Raw genomic sequence first — 17,908 nt, forward strand, 5'->3', positions numbered from 1 at the left:
AGGCTAGAAAGAGGTGTTGTTCCATCAACACCCTATTCCGACGGCCAATGAGGCACAATTGCATAATGTGCCACCTTCATTGCCAGAATTTGGAATCTCCACACACTACACTACGACGCCATTATTCATTCATGGAATTCAACTATCATTGGTTTCCAATGCAACAATTGTCCTAATTATCAACTATAATTTTTTATCTACATCCTACCTATCAACTATAATTTCATTAACTACGAATAAACACTCAATCCAACAATTAATACTAAATTCAAAAGTCATTAATTTAATTCCATGTAAGATAATTACTCAGATAGAGATTATTACAAATAATATCAATTATAAACAAACTATATCATAATCGAATTGTAGAATTTGAACTGCTACACTCTTAAATTGCTAAACCCAACAGTAAACACTCAATTTGATAATTTAATTTGAAAATGTTACAGATAAACCAATCCAAAATATCCCAACCTCGGATAACTTTAACCTTTTCACACTTGCATGAAGATGCATGAACTATGGACATGTAGAGAGTAATTGGGGTTCCAAAATTTGGCATGCTAAGGAATCTACTAGACATCCTGCCTACGCTATTGCCACCATGCTTTTACGAGGTTCATGTTTTTTTCCAACAAAAATATCAATATCGTTGTGTATAACAATAAATAATGTAAATACATGATAAAAAATTATGTCCGTTACATATCTTGACAATCTTTTTCAGATTACGACAAAAATACATTTCTATGGTGTAAATTGTCATAATTTTATCGATATATAGAATGACGGAAGGTAATTTATGGGCTTACTTCACCAATTGCTGCCTGCAATTTCACAAACCAAAAATAAAATTTGAGAAAAAATTAATTAGCGAAAACATTTTCCTTTCATACTTCATTTGTAATATTGTTAGGAGATTTTACATAATCAAATACAACAAATTATGAATTGAACTATACAAATTTACTATTAAAGATGTGCACATGAAAAGAGAAGACATCTTCGGGAGAAATTAAATACCGAAAAACATCTTCCACCGCTTGAATCTTTGACTGTCAAGCTAAAGTTGCCTTCTTTCCTTTTGTATCTCTTGACTGCAGCAAATATTTGTTAACTAATTAAAACAAGGAATAGCTATAACAGTGATGGTGCTAAATTTTTATTTTGCAGTCGACACAGATACAGAGAAAAACACATATCTCTGCTGTGATTATTTACCGAATAAAATCGTGGAAATAAAACAGTTATTACATATTTCGAAAGAAATGAATTACGCCTAGCCATCTAAATCCCTTGCGATTAAGAGTTTGTTTATGGTACATAACTTACATGTATAGAAATGTGATTTGCTAAATCAAACAAAAACAACTCCAACAGAATTCAGGTAAATATCACACTACAGCCTATCATCTACTTTAACAGTTAAAGGTTACATCATTTTCAGTCACTCAAGATAATTCGTGAAAGTTTTAGTGATTTTAGAATTAATGATTGCTTAGACAACAAGCATAAATATTAGAGCATTTAGGATTAGATTAGATGTTTTTGTCCCTAAAAAAATCTTCATGGGTTTTTGATCTTGTCATTTTAAAGATCTTGGTTTTAGTTCCTGTCATTAGTCTCCATTACAAAAATACTGAGGTGATTAACGGTGATGACATCATGTTACGAACCAAGAATTATAAAGAGAAGAAAAGAAAGGTTTTTATTGAATAGAATGAAAAAAATAACAAGAAATAGGAGACCACTCTCTCCTTCAAGGGCTTCCCCTTCACAAAGAGCTAAAACTCAATCTACAAAAAAAATTACACACTGCCCCTCCCCTCTCCTTTTTTCTTATTTATATCTAACTAGCAAATCAAGTAACTAACTCATGACTATTTTAATTCTAACAAACTCCTCCTCTCTGTGTATCCTAACACATCATGCTGACATATTTATATGGATTAAAAAAAATAAAAATTTACAAGGCCTAAACAAAAATAAAATAAAACATGGACTAAAGGGAAAATGTTTAAATATTAATATACTTGCCATCTCCACCTATACACCTATCTCTTCTTTTCCATAAACTTTATTCCTTCTATCTGGTGCTAATTGTGGCAGAAAATTATCCAGATTCTAACAGTCTGGAGGACACAATAACTCTAAACTTCGTGCCGACATTGAGGTATCTATAAAGACAATATTGAGTCACATAGATAACAAGCCACTAACCACTTGGGATATCAAGAGCATAAAGAAGCAAACAATGTCGTAGATTCATGTAGTTGGACTGTAAAGTTAGATACAAACTAACTGAAAAGGAAAGTTTTGAATAAGTCTAACATGAGGTTGAGGTCCACCTATTTGACATGTAGATTATGAATATAGCACCCCGGTTTAAAATTATCAAATGGTACTCCAACATTAGCTTATTAGGACAAAACTTAGATGCAGTATGTTAGATACTGGTTGTACTCTTCTCCAATCAGGATTGGAGTTCACACCGAGAAAATACAAAACACATTTAATGCAATTAATTATTATGCAAATCCAACTCCAACTCCGATATGATTGATGAACAACACAACAGTATTTATGCTATTGTATCTAAGTTTTATCTATCGTATAATCGTATTAACAAAGAAAAATGTCGATACTCCACTGTCGCTAAAGAAGTTTAGAATGGAAGTTTTGTCCTTGCACAAACTATATGGTTTTCAGTCCCTTTATTTTTATTTTTGTTTTTATCATTGCAAAAGTAGTTTGTTCATGGCACAATATCTCTCTCATTAGTCCTTGTAATTTTATTTTGTTTTTGTCCTTGCAAATATTTAAATTATCACTTTTAGCCCTTGTAATTTTTTCTTTGTTTTTTAGTCCATGAAAACATTCTACACCTCCGTATTTTCCTCCTACACCTCCAGAAATTATAACTGAAGATGGGCAATTACATTCTACACCTCCATATTTTCCTCCTACACCTTAATTTTTTTGAAATACTCATTTTGTCCTTTTTAATTTATATCTCTTGCCATTTTTGTGCTTCTTTTAGCGGGTAATCTTGTGAAGTGCTGGTAGATTCAGCAAATGGTTTCAATAGATGCAGAAAATGGTTTCACTCTTCCGAATTAATCAACGATTGAACAAACATTTAGATTCAAACCATTTGGGCCTTAATCCGGATTAATCAAAGATTGAAACCAAGGAAAATAAATTTCCGAATTCAAGAATCCAGAAATGAGAAAAAAAGGTTAATTCTAGATTAATCAATCCGGAAGAAAAAAATTAATTTCTTCTGAATTATACAATCTAAAACGTATTTCTGGATTGCACAATCCAACAATAAAAAAATTAATTCCAAATTGTGTAATTTAGAACATATTTTCATATTAATTCGAAAGTGAAAAAATTAATTTTGAATTGTGTAATCTAAAATATATTTCCAAATTGCACAATCAGAAGTGAAAAAATCAATTTCAGATTCTAATAATCCGAAAGTGAAAAAATTAGTTATAGCTTGTACAATCCGGAATAAATTTCTAGATTGCACAGTACAAGAATGTATTTTGGATTGTACATTCCGAAATTAAGTTTTCACTTCCAGATTGTGCTACAATCCAGAAATATTTCTGATCATTCAATCAGAAATCTTATGAATGAATTTTTTGACATTCCCCACTATGTGGGGAGGTGGGAAGAAAACATGAAGGTGCAGGAAGCAATTTCCCTGAAGATGATAATTACCAGAGCTAGTTTTTCTTCCGCAACATCAATTGAAGCCCATGGGTTTCTATACCTAATGCTCTACAAACAATAAGTTCCTACTCACATTCACCAACGCAGAGTGAACACAATACTGTTAAACTGAATAAATTATATAAGCGAAACTCATACTAATTCACGGGAGTAGCATCACCTCCTATGAGTTATATGAAATTGAATTGAAGTGACCCCCAATATAAAGGCTAAATGAAACAGAGTTTAAGGGAGAGGGGAAAAACCTGCGCAGCAACAGATCTCTTTGAATCCAGGAACTGGTGATATATATTGTAGAGTCTTCTCTTCTCTTCTTCTGAAACAGATGGTCTAGCCTTGGATGCTGTCAACTTTAGAAGAGCATCAGTAATAACAGGTGTTTTTTCTGGCTTTAAGGCATCCACGTTGTCCAGAACATCATGAACTGCTGCAAGCTGCGCATCTGAGAGGAGAGCTTGGAGATCAGCTCCACTGAATCCCTCAGTCATATTAGCTATTGTAGCCAAATCAATATCCTTGTCCATTGCTAACTGCAATGAATTAGAAAGACTCAGTTTAATTAAATTGAAAAGGATTTTATTTGATACATTATTGATGTTAATTGAGGTAAAACTGTAACTTCCCACTACTAATAGAAGGTGTAAGACTAACAATAATCCTCCCTTGTCAAACACGTAAATATTAAAATTAAAAATTAGTGTAGGTCTGCACATATCATGCGTGGAATTCAATCTCATCTGTAGGACAGCCAATGAAATTTCTACACTAGAACCTCGATAGGGCTTGACTCTTCATGGTGACTATAGAAGTTATTAAAGGAATTGTGGTATGGGATAATGGGACCACGGATGATTATTTATAATTATTAGTTACCATACAATTAGGGAAAGAAAGAAACATGTAACATGATCCCTAAATTACAGTTATACACTATTTCCATATTTACATATTCATGTCTTTGACACTCATCCTCAAACTGGAGCCTATGTATCATATGCACCAAACTGTATATAAGGGAGTACAAATCTTACGTTAACAAACCGGTTTTGTAAGATTGAGTTAGACTTAAATTCACTTTCTTAAATAAAATAATTATTTATTTCCTTATATAGTTCAAGTCCCTTTCCCTCATTAACTGACCAACAATTACTACTATTGATTGACACTAAGAGGATGTAGCATCGGATACATACGATATCTTCTCTTGCTTTTGCTTACATTATAACCCTGATTCCATTGCACAACATATGAACAAGTAAACATTCAATCCAACACATTTATTTACCTAGTATGTAAGAATCCCAATACGATATCATGAGCAATTAGCAAACAAGAAACAAAACATGGACAATACTCATATGAGTCATGCTAACACATACCTTTCTAGAAAGCACGGAAAGAATTTCCAATCTCTCGTCCCAAGTTGGAAAGTCACAGAATAGAAGACGATCTAACCTACCAGGTCTCAACAGTGCAGCATCAAGTAAATCTGGTCGACTGCTTGACATGAAAAACAGATATTATAATAGCCAATGATTAATATCCATTTCCCATTTGTTCTTACTATCACAAGAAATAACAAACAAGGATCAATAGTAAACAAATCATAGCCAAATCATTATTCCAGCTTAGAACAGATGTTCTATTCATTAAAAATATCTCATATCAAAACTTATTAGGAGTTAGAATAAGATGCAACAGTTGACATAATTAGTGAGCTAAATAAATGTAAGGGGAAAGGATTCATTTTGTAGGGCAATATTTGATAATTAAGTTTTGCTCTTTGTAAAAGGAAAAATCCTTTGTGAAAGGGAAACCCTTGGAAAGGTATTCTTTCTCCATTTCTCTTTTCTATCAATAAAATATTTCTTTGGTTCATAACAAATTGCAGTTGCAGGACTACAAAGTTTGATTCATTTAGCCTCCTATTTTATTCAATAAATGCTGGCTGAAAAGTTTCTCCAAGCTAATACTAAAGCCTGTACCAGAAATTCCCAACTGTAACTAATCTAAATTAAGTATAAGCTAAAAGCAAATCAAGGTTGAACTACAGTCTTCTTTAAACTTTGCATCCTTTCAGCTAGTCTTTCATCTGTGGACACTATCAAAATATTGTTCTATTTTTGACAAATGAAAACATGTTTGAGAAACTAACCTTGTTGCAGCAAACACAAATACACCAGTTAAAATCTCAACACCATCTAACTCGGTCAAAAACTGAAAATTGAAACATGTGAAGTCAGATTTTATTCAGCAAAATAAAAGTTCAAAAGTGACAAATATATACTGACTTGATTAACAACTCGATCAGTTACTCCAGTATTGTCATGCCCTCTCTTGGGGGCAATAGAATCAAATTCATCAAAAAAAAGTAGACATGGGGCTGCAGCTGCTGCTTTAGAGAAAATATCCCTAACCTGAAACCAGCATTCAACACCCAGACCTTGTATGCAAAATCAATAATTTTGATTTGAAAGATTAAAATATATTATAGACCAAACCAAAGAAACTACATCACCTAATAAAAGACATTCATGCTCACACAGTGACAGTATAAAAAGCTAGTTAGTCAATTGAGATGTAATAAATTTCAGAAAAACCTTTCATTTTATGCCGAGAAAAATTGAGAAAATATAAGGATTAAAAAGCATATAAGTAAACTCAGAAATAGTATACAGCAATAATAGCCCAGAGAGAAGTTCTTATTGGTCTCTTACAGCTTGTTCAGAAGCACCAATGTACTTGTTTAACAGTTCTGGCCCTTTTACTGATATGAATCGAAGTGAAGAAGCAGTAGCAGCAGCACCAACTAAGTGAGTTTTGCCACAACCAGGAGGACCGTATAAAAGGACATTTGACCGCAACCTCAAAGGTGCTTGTGCAAAAACTTTTGGAAACTTAGATGGCAGCTCTATCATCTGAAATAATTTAACCAACATAAAATCATTCAAATGTCTGAGTATAAAGTAAACATACAACAAAAGGGAAAAATATTTGTTATTAAGTTGCCTTAATTGTTAGTCCTCTATCAACTAGAGATATGACTTACATTAATGTTATAAGCTTGGGAAGGCCTCACCTTAATAACTAGTTTTGTGGGATTAAATTTGTCCTCTACATGGCTTAAGGAAGTATACGGGTTGGTTATTACAGATATAATAATATCTGAACTTAAATATACACAAAACTAGCTAATTTTATACTGATTAAGAATGTTAGCTATGTTCATTTAATGTTCTTAATTTCAACAAATAAAGAAGTACAATTTCTACATTATCCTTAGTCATATTTATTGAAATGATGCCTTAATTTAAAAAATAAGGGCATTTTTGACATAATAACATTAAATAAGGTTGAGTTCGTTGGAATTTTCTTATATCTAAGTCCAATACATGACCATATTTTTGCTTATATTTGAATCCAAAGGGAGTATTACTTACAAACTCAAAAATACAACATGACACAAATCTAGTGAGAGAACAAGATTCTAGTATTTCACTAAGTCAGACCTCCTTAATAGCATTTTGAATGTCAACAAGACCACCCACATCATCCCATCCAGAACGGCCATCATCAGAAGCTGATTTTGTGATATCACGCATTGCAACTGGAAGAAAATCAAGCATTGCCTGAGAGAAATCCTCCCGTAGTATAGCTGGACTCTCATCCACATTAACGGAAGCACAAGATTGCAGAAAACGGTGAACAGCGGAATGAACAGTTCTGTCAACTAATATTCCCTGGAAGGAATGAAAATATTAAATATTTGCATACTTGCAGCTCAGACATAGTAATCAACAGATCAGCATTAATAATATTCAAAATGACAACCAAACTTCTACATAAGCAAGTGTTGTTCATTAAAGTAAATGATGCCACTGAGATAATAATTATTAAGTTTGGTAGGAACAGAAACATCCTTTTATGCTTTTTAAGCTATGATAAAGTAATTTTAAATTTCCTTATCTCAAATCTGGATCATTTACTAATGAAATTTGTGCAGGAATATTTCAATGAATGTTTCATGAACAAATGCACCAACACCCCCCTTTCTTCCTCTACCACTGAAAAAAGGGCTTACACCAAGACAATGTAATGAAAAGAAAATAGAACAACCCTAACTTATAAAAGGGCTTCCGTTAATCGCACAAACTGTTCTCTTTTTCTATTCTTGTTTGTCTTAAAAATCTATCTCGTTAATGATATATAGCAAGAAATCTGCAGCTGAATGTCAACAAACAGAGCCACATGCTAACACATTCACAAAACTGGCATTTAGTAATCTTTACACCAGTGAAGCCAAATAAATAACAACTTTCTACATGATAAATCTAATAGAAGTGGAATACCAGATCATAACCATCATAACCATCACATTTTACAGCCACATCAAGCAGGATGTCATCATCACATCGCAAGTGACGCCTCTGTATTTCATGCTTCAACATAGCCCTGCGCTCCGAGGCTGCAGGAGCAGGCAGCTTTATGTGAAAGTCAAACCGTCCTAATAAAAAGTGAATCAAGAAATCAGCTGCCCGAAGATGAGAAATGAACCGGATATAAAAATTGAAAGATAATGGTCAATATTATTTTAAGATTTTACTATTATGTGATAAATATATTACATACAAAAATATCAAACCTGAAGAACTTAAACATTGTGGTATCTTCTCTAGGGATTGTATGGAAGCTATGAAGGCTATTGGTCCGAATCCACATGATTTTTGCCTCTTCTCCTGTTCAGTGTGCAACAGGCAATAGATTCAAAACGGTACTCAGGAAAGAAAATTGTATGCTAAATTGATTGAGCAGCAAAAAGAAGATCTTAATCTTTTGTGATTAGTATGTGCTTCGGAAAGACTGTTTATTTCTACCAGGTGTAGGATAACTCTAACTTTTATCTAGAGTGTTCTTGATGAGGAAAAGATTTGTATTTAGATACACTTTAAGAAACAATTTTGTAGGAAGTATTCTGCGAAAATAAGAGGGCAGTACAAAAAGAAATGGCAAGGCATATACAGTTGTAAATAATAAATATCTTCGTAAATATTTACAAGATCCGATATTGATTGCTTCCCTCCTTTAGGGACTATTGTTCATGTTAGAACTTAGAAAAGACAATTCCAGTTGAGAAGGTTTGGCAAGTTTATCACAGAAGGAAGTTTAAAAATAGAATGTTTATAAATAGACATTCTGCTAGTTTTAGTGGGATCATCTTGGAATATTAGTTTGTTTGTGGTGACTGGGTTATCCAGTAGGAAAGGAGACAACTCCTTTGAGTAATCTGTTTTGCTTCATTTGGTCCAGTAATAAATTCAGGGGTGAACCTTTTTCTGTAGTTTTTCTTTTCTTGATCCCTGAGAATCCAACAGTTACCCTATAATAGGAAGGCTGAATCATGTGAATTGCGTGACAAAGATTAAAAATGTCACCATTCCCTTTCAACTTCTACTCTCAAAGGTAACAAGTAATATATTTGTATATTATATTTGTACTTGGAAAATTCAACCACATTGTTCAATCCTTTGGGCTGAAATGCAGTGAAACAACCATTCTATTTTCTGTTGTCACACCTCCCCTAAAAAATATGTGTACTTAATAGTGTATGTTGACGAAATATTCATTATAGGGAATGATAGTGTTAGAATATATCAGTTAAAGGAACATCTATGCAATCATTTTCGGATTAAGGATCTTGGAAGTCTCAAATATTTTTGGGCATAAAAGTAGCCCAATCAAAGGAAGGAGTTGTAATCTCTCAAAGGAAATATGCTCTTAACATCCTAAAAGAGACAGGTATGATTTACGGTAAACCAATGGATTGTCCTATGGATCCAAATCAGAAATGAATGGTCGAACAGAAAAAAAGCTTTCTCTGATCGAGAAAGATATAAAAGACTAGTTGGAAAACTTATTTATCTCACTATAGAATAAATAGTCTTAAATAGAATTTATTATAAAGTTATGTGTTTTGTGTTGTACATAGTTCCTAGATACATCTTTTCATATTCTCTTATCTTCCCTCATACATTGTATCTAATGTATCCAAAGCTATTATAAATGAGATCCTAAGAGAGGGAAATTCACTCTCTCAAATTCATTCTCTACTCTTTGTGTTTTTCTCAAGTGATGACTTAAAAAGAGGGATAATGGGTATCATCTACAGGACCCACACTTCAAAAAGCTGTAATCCTCATCAGTATTTTGACATGCAGTTGTGATAAGGAACAATTATATACACAACATTTTAGAGAAACCGCATTAAGCAACAATTAAGGCATATTTCTTACCCCATATTCATCCATGAGGTCAACCAGAAAATCAGTGAGTCCAGCAACAGATATTGACGGCTGAGATCCTTCAGAGTCGGGGGAAGAAATTATGCTATCAAGATCATCAAAGATGACCACAGAAGGAGCATGGTTTAAAGCTTCAGTTACATGGTTTGCAAGTTCTTGGCGAATAACCGGGACCTTCTCAAGGGCAAGTTTTGAGCAGGAAATAAAAATTCTGCATAACATTGAAAGCTGAAATTATCAAATCTCAACAGGAGCCATTGAAAACTACAATAATTGGGAAAATCACAAAGGAACAACCAAATTAGAATTAATATTAATACATGTGTGCAAAGATGTCCTCACGGTTCTCAAGGGATTTTGCCACAGTTCTTGCTAATAAAGTTTTACCGGAGCCCTGGGGAAAATATTTAAATGTCAAATGCATTGATAATTCACTTGTCAGATTGATAACTTTCTTTTGTGGCCAGATCAACAATATGGAGGTAGATATGAAAGAATCACTACACGTAATGTGAAATCTTAAGTACAAGTACAGGTATTTATACAAACTCAGTATCTTGCATAGCAAGCTATGCTGACTAGACTACAGCTTATCTACCTAACTAACTAACTAACAGTCGGCATAACTAATTGCAGTTAGTTAACTAGTTACTAACAAATACTAAGTGATTACAACTTTAAACTATTCTATACACTGTCACTGTCAACTTTAAAGATTTCTTCGTATGTTTTCCAATTTAAATTTTATTGTTATCAAGTAATTACATCATAAGCACTTTCACAGGCTACAGCATCTTTAATCAGTCAAGTTATCAATATATCCTAAATTGAACATATACTTCAGCCAAAATTGAGAGTGAGCAATGAAAGTGAAAAATGGAGTCTCAGGAGAAGAATAGAACTTGGGTGTATGCAATGAAGTATTATGCAGATAGTCATCAAAAAAGTACAAGGCATGGTTGGACAACAAAAATGTACTAATGGAGTTAATTACCTAGAAAACCTTTCTCCATTGAACCATCGAGCAATGAGAATCTATAGTTAGTCATTCATTGTTGGAAATTCCACATCAACTAGAGATATAGTCAAATTATAGTATATAATATAAGTGGGTGCAAATTTCACATTAAGTTAGTTTTATAAGGTTGAGTTCAAAAGTGGGTTACACAACCATAACAGAAAATAGAAACTCTAACTCCCAACATTAAGTTGAAAACTGAATGTGTACAACACTAATAACACTTAAATGTTGGGTTTGGAAGATTGGGTAGACTGATTAAAAGAAAACTGCAATGGTTGATGTGTTGTAGGGTCATATAGGACAAGTGATTCTTGAGCTTGATAGGATGAATCAGCGCGATAGAAATATTAGTTGTGTGCCCATATTTGAGACAAATTTGGCATTGAAAGTTGGCAAAACAGCCACCACAACCACCACAACTTCGAGCACCTCAATCAGAAAAAGAGTGACTAAAATTTCCACAAAAATTGTTGCTGCATACTTGCAATCTTGCAGATGATGGGTTTTCATAGGAATTAGAGTAAATTACCGGAGGAGGGAAGAATTTCTTCTGAAAACGATTAGTGTAGGATTCATGGGCAAAAAGAAGAGCCTCAACTTCTGAGATTGGAGGTGTTTCAAACTTGCTTTCATTAACAGAAACAACTAGTGCATACTCTTGTGGAAGACCTTCAAGAATAGCATCAAAAATATTCATCATTCTTGACAAGACAGTTGAATCCAACAAGTTCATCTGCAATAGACTTAACCTGGCCCAAAAATTCCCGCATAGTCTTGTTTTCAACAGATTGAGCACGAAGATCAGTGTGCAGTTGTCTGGCATGGACCTTGGTTTGACTAAGAAGTGATCATGAATCTATTCGCACACTTGATAAGAATGAAAAAGTCCACGAACACGAGACATGATAGTCTTTGATAGAGCCGATGGAAGCCAAGAAAGCAAGATTTGATCTTGAACCTCCCATTCTTCATATGCTGGATTGATTGTTCCAAAGGCGCAATCATCATCAGAAAGAAAACATGGAGGTATCACAGGATTAACAACAAATCTGTGAAGTCTATGTGACGTTATCACAGGTTCAACTTGTTTCCAATGGAGATAATTGGAATCATCAAGTTTTTCAGCTATTGCATTTGGAAAAAACTAGGAAGCAGATGGGAGGGAGCTTGAATTGACCATTGCAGACCAGATCTATGCTCATGATACCATATTATATTTTGATATGAAGAAAACAAAGAAAAAGCTTTAACAGAAGATGAACTAAATATTATTTCACTTGTGTGTAAAGAGTACATAAGCAAAGTCTATACATAGACTCAAAAGTGGTTACATAACCATAACAGAAAACATAAACACTAACTCCCAACATTCAGTTGAAAAACTGAATGTGTACAACACTAACAAGTTCGACAAAAAGTCCACATTCTAAAAGCCATATATGTTTTATATTGAACTTACGAAAGTTTATGTTGTACTCACAGGAGGTCCGTATATCAGAACATGTCCAGGGAGTGGTAAGTTGTGTGAGCCAAACCACAAACCAGATGCAGAACATAACAATATCAACATTCCTGCAGTCAGCAAAAGCAACAAGTTAAGTATCACTAAAAAAGCACCCCATTGCGAAAGAATGCAATTGATATTTAGGTGAATAAAATAAATTAATGAGTAGCAGCATCAAGAAAGAAAACAGATGAATCCAGCATACCTCAAAAGAAATTCTAACAAACCTTTGAATGGGTTATCCATATTAACAGTCCAAAATAACTAGGACAAAATTAGGGAATCTTACACAACAAATAAGTTCAACAGATAAAACAGGTAGAACAGGATTAAAAACCACTGGACTCAATTAAAAACCAAATTAGCAGGGATATTATTCACATGAGATCTCCCAAAACAATTTCCTCCAGTATCCTTCCTAACCAATCATAACAACATATGCAAAGGTTATTGCCATGTTTAATTTTTATGTACAATTTTTCCTATCCTTTATTGCCAAGGGTTTTTTCTATCTTTGTACATATCATTTGGACATTTTCCTACTCGGCTTGGTACATCTATTAACAATAATGATAATGAAGGATCCTTTAAGATTTTATTGGGGAAAAAATGACCATGACAACAATCAATTGAAAAAGTAACAGACACTTCACCCCCTCCACCTCCACCCCAAAATAGACCTACTGTTGATAACATCATCCGCAGTTTTCTCCATCCAGCCAAGGGAAGATAGATTTGAACTAATGCGGTCTTCAGAGGCTCTCTCTACTATAGAAAGGAGAGACACAGGATCACACAATTTCATCCTTTCAAAAAACTTCAGGTCCACAATACTAATGTTATCGAGTTCTCCTCCAAGAGCAACATCATATGCATTAAGTTTCCCATTATGCAGATATTCTTCACCAAATGTCAATAAAAACAACATTTCAGCTGCCTTGCCACTGTTCTCTGAAAGACTATAGGCAAACTTAGCCTTCCCATTACTCTCAAGCTTGTGACAGCTTACTTCAAAATGAAGCAAGGTTTTATCACCCATAATCAATGAACTAACCTCCACACCTGAAATGGAAGTAATTGCCTTAAGTTGTGTGATATACCATAGTCGTACAAGACTCTGTAATCCCCTTTGATTGTGAGATTGATTGGTAGCCTCTTCCTCTGCTTTGTAATTGGATTCATCAGAGACAGCTTCAAGAACTTTATTTTGGATTGACCAATCTATAGAATCCACAAAGACACCTGATGTAGCTTTTGCTTGGACATTTTTATCAATGTGATTATTGTGGCCATGAGAAACTTCTGGACCATCTTTCTCAACAGAATTCTCCTGCCTTAGTAGTTTGAATTGGCACGGAAAAAGAGAGGTTGAAGGAATATTTTTTTCCAAAATAATATTGCATGCCTTCAAATAAACCCCTATTCAATCACAAAAGCAATATTCTTGTTAAAATCAGATATCAAAATTGAAGGAAGATAAATTTTCAATTGAAATATACATTGAACACTGAAAGAGTGTAAAAAATTCTTACAGAGATAGTAATCTTCATATCATTGGAAAATCTATAATTATACTCTTGCTAAAACCAACAAACCCACAAAAAAAGGAGCAAACCTCCATAGATCCTTCCACTATAATTTTCTTCAAAGGCCATATTTTATGTTTATGTACTTGGGCAAACCTACTGTGTTTCAAAATAACAAACAGCTTATTCCCTAATTGATGCATGACAGCTTGATGCACTGTCAAAATGCAATTAGAGACTGCTTGTCTCCTAACTATAGAAACAGATAACATAAACACCAAATATAAATACACTTAATAATAATTTGCGGGGTGCAAATACTCCACATAATTAAATTTATTAGAAAATAACCTGCAATTGATTTTTAAATAGAATGGATCAGGTAAGATGGATATTAGTTTAGAACAACTTACACGAACGTAGGCTAGCTCTCAAATAAAGGCGAAGAGACTTAGCTACCATCACATGTCCTTCAGCCACAGATTCTGAAATCATCAACTGAACAATTGCTTGTCGATATTCTGTCTTGTCAGTATATACATTTTCAACTTTGTTAGTAGTTGAACCACTTCTGTTTTTCATAATATTGGTTCTTGAAATATTAACATTCTCCTTGGATACTCTGGGTACTATCAAAACCAACTGAAGCATGTTGAATGAGTATTTATTGGCTGTTTCTGGGTGAACAAAAGCAACAGTAGTAAGCCCTACATTAAAGTCAACTCCTTTGACATGAGTACTCGTACAACATAATCCTTCTGGATCTTGTAAACGAAGCAGCATCTTAGAAGTGTGCTCTTTATTAGAGGAGTCTTGATGTGAATCTCCTGCTGAATCCAAACTCTTTTTGCGCCTTTTTGGAGCAACAGCAACTTCAGTTTCTTGCATTAGTTGTACTGACAAAGTCTCATGTGTTAGACCAATAATCAAAAGAAACTTGTTTACACTAGAACAGTAAGAATCCACTGAATAAGAGAATAATAAATAATTATGTATAATACCACCCTTCTCACCTATCCCCTCCTCCCACTTAATAATATTTTAAATGCTAGCAATCATGTTGTACAGTAATACTGAAAAGAAATGTCTATGGGAGAAAATATAAGTCCCAAGTTAAGAACTATTTCCCTAAGATTTAATCATCAAATGTATGGTTTAAAAAACATTTAAGAATGTTTCATAGCAAGGAAACTCATCCACCAACACACACAAAATGATACATTGATAATAAATTATCCAAATGTTTGATAGAAACTATAAAATCACTCAATCTATATATTCCTAAGCGAACTACTTTAATATATAAAATATAAATTATATGAACAGCGCCATACACTAAAGCAATAATGCTGCCCAATTCCTATACATATTTGGTATAGTAGTTCTCTCCAAGCAGCATTAGAAGCTAACCAAATAGTTTCTAACACATGTTTAAACTCAAATAAATATCCTTGATTTCAGATGAAAGAGAAAAACCCCTGATTATAAAGAACATAGTTTGCACTTTTATTATGGCATCTATATGGTAACTACATCTCTATCATGTTTGTCACAATAGTTCAAAAGATTAAGTTATATACACATGAAAAGAAAGCAAAAACTACGTTGTAATTGATGATATTTGCAGCTTAGAACAAGCATGTGATGATACCAAAGAACTATAGAGATAGAAATAGGTATCATCTTACCCACCACATTCTTCGGATAAACAGAAGCCACTTGGAATGTGATGACAGTATGACCATGCAACCACAAAGGAAATCTCATCCCTTCATAGACAATCCTGAGCTGCATCAAGTTACCCACATCATTATATGAATGTAACATACAGAGATCAAACAGATTCATTTCTTCTCAAACTGACTGATTTGTTTTTCATATAGCCGGTAGAGAAGTGAAGGCAAAAGAATAAAGTAGTTTAAATAATAGAAAATATAATATTTAGATCCCAAAAAAGAAGTTCTCTGAAAGAGAATAAAGAAAAGTGGTACACAAAGACCTCTATATATCATACACGCCTTCAACACCTATTACTTCTCTCTATCTCTCATTCTATCAGATGATATCACCTATCATGCCTACTTTCTCTCTCTCTTTCTTAGATGTTAAAGTAGCATTTGGTGTCCACTAATCTTTCAAAGAAGAAAGGGAGTGTCTATTTCCACTCCCATGTCTGTACTGTCACTCCCATTTATCTTATTTTTATGTAAAATATCCTTTGTCTTCTTTATTAATCAGACTAATGTCAGAGACAATTCATACCAAATTTAACTAAATAGGAATGGGAATGGAAACATTAGAGCAGCAACAAACACTCACAAAGAGAAAACATATACAGTGAAGATGAAAACTTACCTGACAAAATTCTCAATAGATACATTCCAGTCCATAATTAGGGTCGGATAGAATAAATTTATCAATAAAAATTCACAAGAAAACAAAGACAAATGAAAAAGCTTTTCCATAAGAAAAAATTAATTTATTCAAAAGTTAATATGTAAAAGTTTCTCCCATTAGCTTCTCCAAAAGTTTTATGTAAGTTATGCCTAAAATAATTTGAACTTGTGAGTTTTTTTTTCCTTCAAAAAATTTCCTTGGATAAACTTCTCCTTAAACACTTGTGACCGATAAAATAAGAAAATAAAATAATTTAGTTTTAATCATAAGTTAAAAGTAAGTTTTCGGAGAAGCTTAAATTCGGTAGATTCTATAAATTAACTAATGCATAATATAGTTTTAGTTATAGGAGTTTTAGTTCTAAGAGAAAATTATTTCATTTTTCTTTCTCCTATTTGAATTTAAGGATAAATTTATCCAAACATACCCTTAGTTTCTTCTTTTTCTATAAATGTTTCTAGATAAGTTCATTCAAACAGACCTTTCAGTCTTCTAAAAAGTGCATACAACTGAATTTCAATGTCTACTTCAAGTTACTTTCGATCGAATTGTAGTATGCTAAGGTTAAGTGAATGTCCAATTCCATCGCGTACCTGGTTGAGGATTATAGCCTCGGCTAGGTCGGCGTTGAGCTCCAAGATTTCCCAGTCATCCTCCGTGTTCGGCTCTATGGTGATGAGAGAAGCATGCGGCACATTGGGAGCAGCTCTGACTTGAACACTAGCGTGATTTGGCAAGGAAACGCACTCGGCAAATTGAGGAGAAACCTGCACAAGTTATTTAGGAGTCTTTGTGTAGAATTGAAACTGAAAGCAAGTGAGTGAGAAGGTGCAAGGGGAGAAGCTTCGCACCTCTATGGCAGAAGAAGCAGAAGTGGCGCCGGACCAAGCGACGAACCAGGTGTGAAGTGGAGAGCGAAGCTCGAGAGCGAGAATTTGAGGAAGCGTTGTTGAGCGCGTAGACTGAAGAGTTTGGATGAGTGAGAGGGGAAGGGAGACGAAACAGGAGTCTATGCCTCCCACCACCTTCACCTCATACTCCATCGGATCGAATGCAATTAGGTAAATACCACACAATTGCTCACCAAAACACACATATTATTATTCACTTTCTCATTCCAGTGCGCCAAAACTATGTCCCAGTCTCTCTTTAAGCTAAATTATTATATTTTACGAGTTTAATTAAGTTTTAAGCTCTTAAGATATTTTTAATTAAGTACATTTGTTATTTTCGGTGTTTAAAATTTATATTTTTTATTATTTAATTTTTTTTATTGTGAACTAGGATGACCTTATTATTATCTTGCATCACCATTGTTTATTTGTCTTCACATAATAAAAACGACATAATTAAAGTTTTAAGTTTTAAATTTGATTCAGTATATGAAATATTTGTATTTCTCTATTCAGTCTTTGTT

The 17,908-nt window shown here is 33.6% G+C and overlaps 1 protein-coding gene across 7 annotated transcripts; it reads right to left on the reverse strand.

The window, feature by feature from the left end:
- Window positions 1–393: 393 nt before the first annotated feature.
- On the reverse strand, window positions 394–17,626 carry PEX1 (peroxisome 1). Of its 7 annotated transcripts, none has more exons than XM_068612371.2 (18): window positions 17,343–17,626; window positions 17,085–17,258; window positions 15,783–15,882; window positions 14,508–14,990; window positions 13,253–13,987; window positions 12,545–12,636; window positions 10,364–10,437; window positions 10,035–10,254; window positions 8,387–8,480; window positions 8,094–8,248; window positions 7,254–7,484; window positions 6,462–6,662; window positions 6,036–6,161; window positions 5,900–5,961; window positions 5,124–5,241; window positions 3,990–4,274; window positions 1,024–1,097; window positions 394–827 (listed from the first exon to the last, which is right to left on the reverse strand). In XM_068612371.2, exons 1-17 carry the CDS (start codon window positions 17,532–17,534, stop codon window positions 1,059–1,061), a joined length of 3,381 nt encoding a protein of 1,126 aa, XP_068468472.2. In that variant the 5' UTR covers window positions 17,535–17,626; the 3' UTR covers window positions 394–827; window positions 1,024–1,058. The 7 variants fall into 7 exon arrangements, 4 of the variants coding, with proteins under 4 accessions (XP_068468472.2, XP_068468474.2, XP_068468471.2 ...); XM_068612373.2 differs by having other exon boundaries at window positions 15,787–15,882; window positions 17,343–17,611; XM_068612370.2 differs by lacking the exon at window positions 394–827 and having other exon boundaries at window positions 867–1,097.
- Window positions 17,627–17,908: the final 282 nt, after the last annotated feature.

Source organism: Phaseolus vulgaris, chromosome 2, assembly GCF_051622355.1.
Source record: "Phaseolus vulgaris cultivar YP4 chromosome 2, ASM5162235v1, whole genome shotgun sequence".
NCBI lineage: Eukaryota > Viridiplantae > Streptophyta > Magnoliopsida > Fabales > Fabaceae > Phaseolus > Phaseolus vulgaris.